The sequence below is a fragment of the Bidens hawaiensis genome, unplaced genomic scaffold (genome assembly GCF_021521415.1).
Source record: "Bidens hawaiensis isolate Kalapana, Puna unplaced genomic scaffold, B.hawaiensis_p1.1 tig00033859_1, whole genome shotgun sequence".
Classification (NCBI taxonomy): domain Eukaryota; kingdom Viridiplantae; phylum Streptophyta; class Magnoliopsida; order Asterales; family Asteraceae; genus Bidens; species Bidens hawaiensis.
In genome coordinates, this window is record NW_027495832.1 from 33,562 (window position 1) to 44,160 (window position 10,599).

The window sequence follows — 10,599 nt, forward strand, 5'->3', positions numbered from 1 at the left end:
TTTCCCGTTTAACTTATCATTTTTCAATATACTTTCAACGTTTGTCACATGATTCGACACGTTAAGACGTTTCATCAAATACTGAGGCCCGAAATTCTAAACACAACTAAAGTTATGAATTCTTAAGTTGGGTTCTTTTGTAGCTCATTTATCTTTGTCAAATTAATCTAGCTGCTAGCTCTTGGAGTTTGGAGGCCTGGGTCAACTCAATATGACATGATAACCATAGGTGTAGGAAATTTGGAAGGTAAACCAAAATGTGTAAACATAGAATTGTGTCACATGTCACCTAAGATACTATTTTATTAGAGTAGAAACATTTATATAGTAAATTATGTAAGATAGTTGATATATGTTTTATTCAACCCGGCCGTTTAATACATAGGTTTCTAACCTATTTTGTTTTTTAACCTCAAAAGAAGATCTCGTTCCACCAAAAACCAACAAAAAGCTAGAAGCACAACAAGAAAACCAAATATAGAAGGAAAAATCTCCAAATTATACAAGCAAATTAAGAACACCATCACCAGCAAACCGAGAGAAGCCCCCTTGGATCTCATAGAGGATAGACAGGAGGAGTCCTTTTAATGGCCTTCAAACACTAAACCGTTCTCCTTTACTTCTAAAAATTAACTTACCTATCTAATTCGTAAGTAAACGGGCATATAAATAACAGTAACTGTCACCAATATGTCATTTCCTTAGTGATAACTTATAATACAAAACACTTTGTATTAGAATATATGAAAACTCAATTACGCTTTAACAACGGCATTGATATATTGATTAAAGAATAAAGAAGCATTAACAAAGAAATAAGGTGATGGTGTCACCATGCGTTTTTACACTTGTAAATGTGTTTTTACTTTCTTTTCTACTTACAAATGGTTATCTTTTTCTACTACGCATTACACTTCAATCGTTTTCTGATTTAGACCATGCGTTTTTACACTTGTAAATGTGTTTTTACTTTCTTTTCTACTTACAAATGGTTATCTTTTTCTACTACGCATTACACTTCAATCGTTTTCTGATTTAGAGCCGTATACCTCCATTTTTCCTTCTTGACATAGTCAGCATCCAAAAACCGAGCCACAAACGCCCATAACCTATAAACATCTTCGAAATTCGCCAAAAAATTAACAGCCGCAGTCACCACCGCGATTTCATGCACGCCTTTAGCCTTCTTCACTCCACCCCCGGTCATCACTCGTTCTTTGTCCTCCGCATACGTGTCATCAAACCATATCTTGTGTAAGGACCCTTGGCTCAATGATATGTTGTTTCGGTCAGAAAGCTTTTGCACCAGTGACGGCTCAACCTTTTCGCCTTTCCAGTCATAAATATTAAAGGCCAGCGCGGGCCCACGGTCAAATCTGATTCGTGGACCGTAGATTTGGACCAAGGGTGTCTTGGTTTCCGTGTTGGGATACTCTAGTTTTGTTAGCGCGTTGATCAACCAATTTATCAAACACCTGGTGCGCATACTAGTTTGCATCAACCCTAGCGAATCCACATGATCCAATCCCCTATACTTGGTTTGTAAACTTTTGTTCGTTTCCCCATGCGCCACAATCTGAAGATCTAAATCCGTTCCAGAATGCTCTTCGTCTGAATGAAACGACGAGTTCTTTGCGGGAACAAGTGTGGCTATCCCTACGCATGAATCTTCCATGATCGGTATTATTGATTTCTTCACGAATAGACACCCGAATCCACTAGGGTTCTCACCAAAAACCTTGTAGAATGAACAAATAAGAAAGTCTGGTCGAATCAACGACAACCCAAAACTATCCATGTCTTTGGGACCCAATGCGCATGCATCAAGCAACACGTGCCACCCGTTTTCTTGTGCTTTAAGCATCCATTGATACGAGTAACTAGCGCCAGTGGTTCGTGATTGAAGAGGGAATACGAATAATCCTCTAGGTTTCTTCTTTTTTCTGTTTCTTTCAACCAACCTTCTTAATTTTGCTGAATGAATTCGCATTCTTGGCCACTTGAACTCGGCTGACATGACTTTGGCACCTCGTTTCTCTGATGTTGTAACCATGGCGTCCACAGCCTCGCTCTTGTAATCATAAACGGTTAGCAATTTGCGACTCGTTTGGAAGGGATATGTTTCTGAAACGATCTTGAACGCGGATGATTTGTTTGTGGTAATAATCATGGAATAATCATCACCTAAGATAGTGATAGTTAATAATTTAGTTACACCAAAAACTAAAATGAGCCTAAACTGTTTATAACTGAACTGGATTACATATTTGGTCGTGTTGGGTGTTCTTCGTTTTCGGTTTTCATAAATCGAAAGTTGGTTCAAAACGAATTGGGTTTTCATAAATCTGAAGTCGGTAATCTACTTTCAGATTGAAACCAAATTGGATTTTTATAAATTTAAAGTCGGTATTTTAAATAATGGTTGTTTATGTTATTTTAGCCCAATGTAATTTGATAAACTCAACTCAATAACAAATAATGGTGATAAGCTTAAAAAATGAAACCATAACTAAATAATAGAGTTGAATTGAACTGAAAATTTTTGAACCGAACAAAGTCACATATTCAATTGATTTTCGATTCAATTTTCAGTTGTTAGAAATCTAAATTTTGTTCGAAGGAATAAACTAAATATCAAATAATGGTTATTATTTACTCTTAGCTCAATTCAAGTGTAATTTTAGATCAATATTTTCTACACAACTCAAAATAATAACAAATAATGGGAAAAAATAAGAATTAAAATTTAATTTTCGGTTTTCAAAAATTAAAAATTTGTTCGAACCGAATAAACAATATCGAATAATAATATTAATAACTTAAATTAGTTTAATCCAAATATAACTTTAGCCCAGTTTTAATTAAACTCGATTTACTAACATATAATGAAAAAAATTGAGAAAATTAAAAGGAAAAACAAGTTTATGTTGAAGAGAGCATTGATAAACATCTGTAACCTGAAACATTCATAAACTCCATGATCCTCTTCCTGATGGATGACTCGAATTCAGATCCTTCTCCACCATGAAGCAGCTGCGACTTTAGATTCACAGACCGGTAAATCGTATTAAAGAACGGGTAATCAGAGTGCAAATCACTAGAAGAAGAAGAAGGCGAGTGGTGTGTTTGAAGCTGCAAGTGCGAAAACAGCCCGATGCCAATATAATCAAGGCACACACGATTCGAAAGCGAAAGATGATAGTATTCCTGCCCTCTTATTCTATCAACTCTGGCGGTATCCGAATATTTAGGATATGTTTGAGTAAAAGTGGACAAAGATTCCTTAAACGAAGGTAGAGATTCATGGTCCGTAAATCGGGTGTTTGGGAAGAAAGCAGCAGTGGTTTTTGATATAAAAAGTTTTCGGCAAGCCGAGGATGTACTTATAGAGGTTGAGGTGGTCGTAGCAGTAGCAGTAGCAGTAGTGGTGAATTCAAATAAAGGATTGGAGCAGCAGCCGTGGGAGCATACTTGTTCGACGTGTTTTGAGCACGGCGAGTGCATAGTTGCGGATGAGCAAATTAAGGTTGAAGAACGATGATGGTGATGGTGTATAGTATAGACTATAGATTATGTATATAAGTGGTTGTGTTGGTGATGAGGTTGTGAATGGGACATTGTAATCATTGTTTGAACCGGCCATGTTTACATTGTTAAGACTTTTTCAGTTTTGATATTGTTTTGTGGGGACTGAAAGTGACATGCCATTTACTATCTATCTACTCGAAGCCGGTAGTTGGAGAGGTCAAGTTATATTAACATTATTAGACTATATTGCATTTAGAGAAAAAAATAATGGAGACTTTTTCAATAAAACCGTAATAGTTCCGTTCCGTTCACAAGCATGGTTCAAATATGCTAAATCAGGAACCTTTGTTTTTCTTAAATATTGATTTATTATTTACATAATATATCGCTAGGGGTGTAAAATAACCGAGCCGAGTCCAAAAGTCGACTTCGCTATGAAAGCTCGAGCTTGGTTCGCGAGTTGTTTCTTCAATCTCGGGCTCGGGTTATTTATTGTTTATTATTTAGTTTATATATGGTTTTAATTATTTTTGTATATTTTGAGACAAACCTTAAACGAGCATAAGCTCAGCTCGAGCTTGTGTAATACCTTAACCAAGCTAAAACTTTGGCTTCAGCTAGGCTATGCAATGTGAAATTAACAAATAAAAGTCCAAAAACAGTAATATTTAAAAATGTACAATGCTCGTTAAGGCTTAACGAGCCTAAACGGCTTCCTATACAAGGCTCAAGCTCGAAAATTTTTGGCTCAATCTGAGCTGGAAAAAGTCGGCTCGTTGACACCACTAACAAACAGGTTAAAATTTGTAATGGCATTTGTGATTTAAAAAAATCATGAAAATGACAACCGAATGATAAGAACTTTGTGTGGTGTGTTAATGATAATTGTAAATTTAGTTCAAAAACGCTAAACTAAAAGTTGTTTTACTAGCTGGTGTTTCTATTTTATTGGGGTTTTACGCTAAACAAATTGCTTGAATTATGAGATGGTAAAAGTGTAGAAGAGAGAGCTTTTTCAAAATAGTTTGCAGAACAATAACATAAGTTGCACAATTATTTGTGTATTATTATTTTATAAGTTGTGTGATTATGTATACGCATAATTATAAACATGGGTCGCATATTATCTTAAAAGTTGTTATTATTTATATAACTGTGTGACTATGTATGTGAGCAATTGTTAATTTAGCTTGCATAGTTTTTACATAGTTGTGTGCTTAATTTTTGTCTAATCTAGCTAGATAAAAAAATTATATAGGTTGCGTATTTACAATTATGTTATCGCATGTTTGTTATAAATGAAATCAATGATTTGATAGTACACTTATTATGATAAGAAGTCTTTATACAATGACTTAATCCTATGTATAAAGAGAGAAATATTTATTTTAAATTAAATTGTATTCGTGCATATGCATATATTTAATGTATTAACTATTAGTAGGGAAAGAGTCCGTTCAACTAGTTATGTAACTCTGTAGTCTGTATTACTTAACGTTCAAGTAAAAAATAACACTTCACATTTTTCTTATTATTATTTGATTTCCTTTATTAAAAGTGAATAAATCATAAAAAGCAAAAGGAAAAAGAATGATGAGTTTGCTTTAATGAGAATGAACTTAATTGCTAAGAAATGAGTTTTTAATTAGAATGGGACAACTCCAAATGGAACCACAATCACTCTTTTACTCTTTACTTGCTTTTTAGCCGGCAATAATGTAAACTTGTATACTAACTCAAATACTTTTTTTCTCAAAAACCTAACAATTATCTATATTATTTTTAGATTTTTATTATATGCAACCAAGGCGTCCATATGCCTATACACATCAATTTACTTATAAGTTACTAGTTTTTATTCCTGTATTACGGGGTTTTTTATATCATTTGTTTTTAATATTTATTTATTTTTTGAATTTTAATTTTTTTATTGTATGAAAGTTAATAATATATTTATGGTTTAATGATAAATTATTTCACAAATAAATGAGATGTTATAACACGGTTTAAATGATATAGGGCTATTGGTTTATAATACTCCCAACTTTCTCTCGTTGGTAGATAACACTCCCAACTTTCACTTTGTCTCCCACTACTCCCAACTTTCAACATATTTGTTTTTATCACTCCCCCCGTTAAGTTAAGGCTAACGCCGTTAACTGGAACGTTGACGTGGCTTTATTTATGATATTTTGTTATTTTACTCAGCTGATATGTCAGCTTACGTGGCTTTCATGAACCACCAACATGACCTAGCCGTCATTCCTTTGACGGCCGCCGGATTTCCGCATGCCGGAGTTCACTGCCCGCCGGCCACATCGATCATCCTCACCCAAGTCATCAGCAACCTCCATCTTCATATACCTATTCACAACAAAGTCGGTACCCTACACATCACAACCGTGATTCCGGGAACCTGAAAAACACACGGCAAAACGACCTCCGGTAAGGCTGCCGGGAAAACGTCTTCCGGCCAACGGAGCACCCTCCAACATCATACACACAGTCACCACCGCCACCCACACACCACACCAGCCTCCGTAATTAGTCTTTCACTTTATTATCGGCCATCGAAAAACAAATTCCGGTGACCACCGCTGTGCGCCGCCGTCACCACCACCCATGGTCACCGGCGGTGGCGTACCCCAAAGCCTTCAGCACCTATCAATGACCGGAAAAGCAAGCACCGACCGACACCGTGGTTCAATCACCGGACAAACTTACACTACCGTAATAAGTGTTGTGTATGATCGATGTGGCCGGCGACAGTGAACTCCGGCATTGGGTTTTCCGGCGACCGTCTCCGGAATGGCGGCCGGTCATGTTGGTGGCTCATGAGTTAAGTTTGAAGCCACGTAAGCCTACATTACCATCACCACCGTCACCACCATCCACTACCACGTCTAGTACCTTCACCACTGCCAATGCCACTCACCGCCATCACCCATCACCGCCACCGCCTACCACCATCGTGAACGCCACCATCCATCACTACCATCATTGCTTATAGTCACCACCAATTTTATTTTATTCCTTTGTCATTTTCTGCTCATCAAATAACACAGAGTAATGATTATTCCATTAACGATAACAAAATAAAACAAGGGAATGGTAATTATCCATTTTATTCTTTGTCCTTTTTATTACTACGTCCTGTCCATTGCCCTGTACCAAAAAGTCCATTAGTTCTTCAAGAAAAGAAAACGTGTAACAAGAAAAAAAGAAGCACTTTTAACATCATTTTCAACTGATTTTCTTGTTGCGAATTGATAGGATTGTAACTTTATATTTTTGTTTTTATTTATATAAATGAAGGCATAGAATGTGAGTTGTTTCGATAGAGATTTATAAAAAGAATATTTCTCTCTATGAGACCGTGTTGTTAAATCAAAGCCGAAAGGTTTATTAGAGTATTCAAAACAACGTGTTTTTAGAGGTTGTTTTTTTAAGATTTTCCACCTCGTTCTTTTTTGTTTATTGTGAGTGGCTTTTCTAAGACATTTTTCAATCATGTTCTTCTATAAAAACTAGAAAAAAAAACATGGCTCTTTATTGAATGTCAATGTTTTTGGAAGTTTTTAGGATACTTTATTGGGTAGGTTTTAGGCATTTTCTAAATTAATATGTCTTTATAATATGGTAGCTGAGACATGTTTTATAATATTTTTGAAAGTCCTTATCGTTGATGCTCTTAAAGAGTTAATGTTTAACATGATAGCTATAGTGCAATATAATTCATTGATACATTAATTACAAACTTAGGTTATTATAAGGATTTAGATTTTGGGTGTTAAATTTTCTAAGTTCGATGTTTTTATGAAATTTACTCGTGTAGTCACTTTAGCCTAGTTAGTGCGTATGTTTGGTAAATTCCAAACTAACTGTTCAGTTTTTTCTCTCGATTGAATCGTGCACACTAGGTGTTCGATGAAATGTCCGAATGATAGTTTGAATCAGAAAATGTTTTGAAAGAAACCCGAACTAAAAATAAGGTCTTTAGGTTCATTTGTAGATCGATTATGAATAAATTACCACTCATGTTTCTTCATGATAATCAGTCACTCAAACTTTTCCTTTATTTGGAGTCTTTTGGTAATTCTTCTCTTAAGACATAATTATCTTTGTTGTGTAGTTGTTGAAGTTTTGAAGGTGGATAGTCTCCAAAAGCTTTGATTTAGAATGGCATGGTATACCGATCGAATGTGGATGTATGAAAGGATTGATAGTGACGGATTTCTTAATTCTAAATATTGTGACAATGTGGATTTGTTTTTGGAATTCGCATTTTCAAATGGTGTTGTTGATACGAGGGTGAATATGCATGGTGAGACCATACGTGATATAAAATGTCCTTGTTATAAATGCCAAAATATAAGTTATAGAGACAAACCCACTATTCAAAAACACTTGTATAAGGAAGGTTTCATGCTTCGCTATGAAACACGGAGTGAACATGGTGGAAATACCATTCGTGACGTTGGACAATCTTCTACTAACATGGAAGTTGATAATGATGACGGATACAAACGCACGGTGTTAGATAGCATGTATGCATGCAGTTATACTTCAAGTACTTTGGAAGGAAATACACCGAATCCAGAAGCAAAAAAATTCTATGACATGTTACAAGCTGTTGATGAACCTTTATGGGAGGGGAAGAAAGCTACAAATTGTTCCAAGTTACAAGCTGTCACGAGTTTCTTGACATGGAAATCACTTTTCAACGTGTCCACTGCAGCTTACAACTATAACATTTCCATGGTTAATGCATTGTTGCCTGAAGAGAATAAGCTCTCGAAAAGCTTTTATGATACAAAGAAGAGTTTAGAAAAATTAAGTCTTCCTTATGAAAGAATTGACATTTGCAAAAACCATTGCATGCTATTCTATAAACAAGATAAGGCATTGACACAATGTAATACTGTAAGGAATCCCGTTATAAGAGTAACTGAAATAAGGTACCTAATTTAGTGATGTCTTACATGCCAATTGGACCTAGACTTAAGAGGTTGTACATGTCTACAAAAACAGCCAAAGATATGACTTGTCACCATCAACACAACACAAAGAAGGGTAGCATGGCACATCCAAGTGACAGTGTGGCTTGGAAGCATTTTGACTTGGAGAATCCTGAATTTGCAAAAGAGATTCAAAATGTTCGTCTTGGATTATGAATCGATGGTTTCGGTCCAAATAACTCAAACTCAATTCCATACTCATTGTGGCCCGTCTTTCATACAATCTATAATTTACCTCCTTGGATGTGCATGAAGGACTCATTTATTGAACTATGTTTGATTATTCCTGGAGGAAAGAGTCCGGGTCAGAATATCGATGTGTTTCTAAGACCGTTAATAGACGAGTTAAAAGAGTTGTATAAGGAAGGCATTGGAGTTCATGATGCTTACCGTAAAGAGAATTTAATTATGCGGGCTATTCTTTTGTGGACAGTTAGTGATTTTCCTGCATATGCAATGTTGTCAGGTTGGAGCACGCATGGTTGTTTAGCTTGCCCATATTTTATGGGAGACACTCAAGCTTTTCGATTACCTGCCGGAAGCAAAGCATGTTGGTTCGACTGTCATAGAAGATTTCTACCAATGTCACATCATTTTCGTACTGATAGGAATGGATTTCAAAAATCAATGAGATTGTTATTGGGACCTCCACCTGAGTTAACTGGTTGGGAACTATATGAACAAGTCTCTAATATCTAAGTTGTTTATGAAGGTGTAAATTGTAACTCAAAACATAAAGATCCCGAATTTGGCAAAACCCATAATTGGGTAGAGAAAAGCAATTTTTGGGAGCTTGAATATTGGCCCATGTTGTTAATTAGGCACAACCTTGATGTAATGCATATTAAGAAGAATGTTTTTGAGAATCTATTTCAAATGGTCACGGATACTTCTAAAACAAAAGATAATGTCATGGCAAGGAAGGACGTGGAATAATTTTGCAATCGACCATCATTACATCTTTCAAGTGGAAACAATAATAAACTTTTAAAACCAAAAGCATCATACACTTTAACCAAAGAGGAGGTAAATGACGTTTGTAAATGGATAAAACAAGTAAAGTTTCATGATGGTTATGCATCAAATATAGGGGGGATGCGTGAACGCTATACAAGGTTCCTTCTATAACTTTAAAAGCCATGATTGTCATGTCTTCATGCAGCGATGTTGCCTATTGTCTTACGAGGTATGCTACCAAAACAAATCTGGGAATCGATAGTAGAGCTTTGCACATTTTTTCGTGTAATATGCTCAAGGGTTCTACACACCGAAGATTTACGGGAATTTAAGAAAAATGTCGTCGTTACTATTTGCAAGTTAGAAAAAATCTTTCCACATGGGTTCTTTGACTCAACGGAATACCTTATTATACATTTGACCAATGAAGCTATTATTGGTGGTCCGGTTCAGTTTAGGTGGATGTATCCGTTTGAGAGGTAATGTTTTAACTTAACAAAGTATCATTTTTACATATTAAATGTTAGAAAACTGCTAACACTTTCCACCTCATGTTCTAGGAAATTGGGTCGATTAAAAAGAATGATTAGAAACAAAGGGAAGGTTGAAGGTTCCATTGTTCAGTCTAATCTTGTGGATGAACTTTCAAACTACTGCTCTTTGTATCTTGAGCTGACCATTTGTGAACCACGCAATTTTGCCCCTAACATTCCTTGTTCTTCGAGTAGTGATCCTCGGTTAAGTATATTTAAACATCTATCTCGAGGATTATTTGAAAAGGGTGAAGAGGACAAAGTTCTTTTAGATAAAGATAGAGACAAGGCTCATACTTATATATTACTTAATTTCACGAGCTTCTCGAGTCAGTTTGGTTATTTGATAAATAGTTGAGAGATTATTTCCCAAGCTATGATGACCCAACCTTTGATAGGATGAAAAAGGATGAATTTGCTAAGTGGTTGTTGATCCATGTAAGCATTCTAACACATCTTTTGTTATCTTTATATTGTAGCATTATGAAAATGGTAACACACTTTTATGAATGTAGGTTATGAATGTTCCAAATAAGGAACATTTGAGAGGCCTAGCCCAAGGG

At 35.6% G+C, this 10,599-nt stretch overlaps 2 protein-coding genes across 2 annotated transcripts; one reads left to right on the plus strand and one right to left on the minus strand.

Moving 5' to 3' along the window:
- Nucleotides 1-949: 949 nt before the first annotated feature.
- LOC143585479 (uncharacterized) lies at nucleotides 950-3,504 on the minus strand. Its single transcript, XM_077067261.1, has 2 exons — nucleotides 2,958-3,504; nucleotides 950-2,184 (listed from the first exon to the last, which is right to left on the minus strand). Exons 1-2 carry the CDS (start codon nucleotides 3,502-3,504, stop codon nucleotides 1,013-1,015), a joined length of 1,719 nt encoding a protein of 572 aa, XP_076923376.1. The 3' UTR covers nucleotides 950-1,012.
- Nucleotides 3,505-7,707: 4,203 nt separating this feature from the next.
- On the plus strand, nucleotides 7,708-9,482 carry LOC143585475 (uncharacterized). The gene is made up of 4 exons (XM_077067258.1): nucleotides 7,708-8,443; nucleotides 8,500-8,684; nucleotides 8,802-9,012; nucleotides 9,259-9,482. Exons 1-4 carry the CDS (start codon nucleotides 7,708-7,710, stop codon nucleotides 9,480-9,482), a joined length of 1,356 nt encoding a protein of 451 aa, XP_076923373.1.
- The last annotated feature ends 1,117 nt before the right edge of the window (nucleotides 9,483-10,599 follow it).

What these genes read in the sequence shown, in the direction of transcription:
- LOC143585479 (XM_077067261.1), bottom strand. Translation starts at nt 3,504, where the DNA reads ATGCACTCGCCGTGCTCAAAACACGTCGAACAAGTATGCTCCCACGGC. An exon ending in GGAGTTTATGAATGTTTCAG is followed by an intron (nt 2,185 to 2,957) that starts GTTACAGATGTT and finishes TCACTATCTTAG; the next exon opens with GTGATGATTATTCCATGATT.
- LOC143585475 (XM_077067258.1), top strand. Translation starts at nt 7,708, where the DNA reads ATGGCATGGTATACCGATCGAATGTGGATGTATGAAAGGATTGATAGT. An exon ending in AGATAAGGCATTGACACAAT is followed by an intron (nt 8,444 to 8,499) that starts GTAATACTGTAA and finishes TACCTAATTTAG; the next exon opens with TGATGTCTTACATGCCAATT. An exon ending in TGCATATGCAATGTTGTCAG is followed by an intron (nt 9,013 to 9,258) that starts GTTGGAGCACGC and finishes TTGTTTATGAAG; the next exon opens with GTGTAAATTGTAACTCAAAA.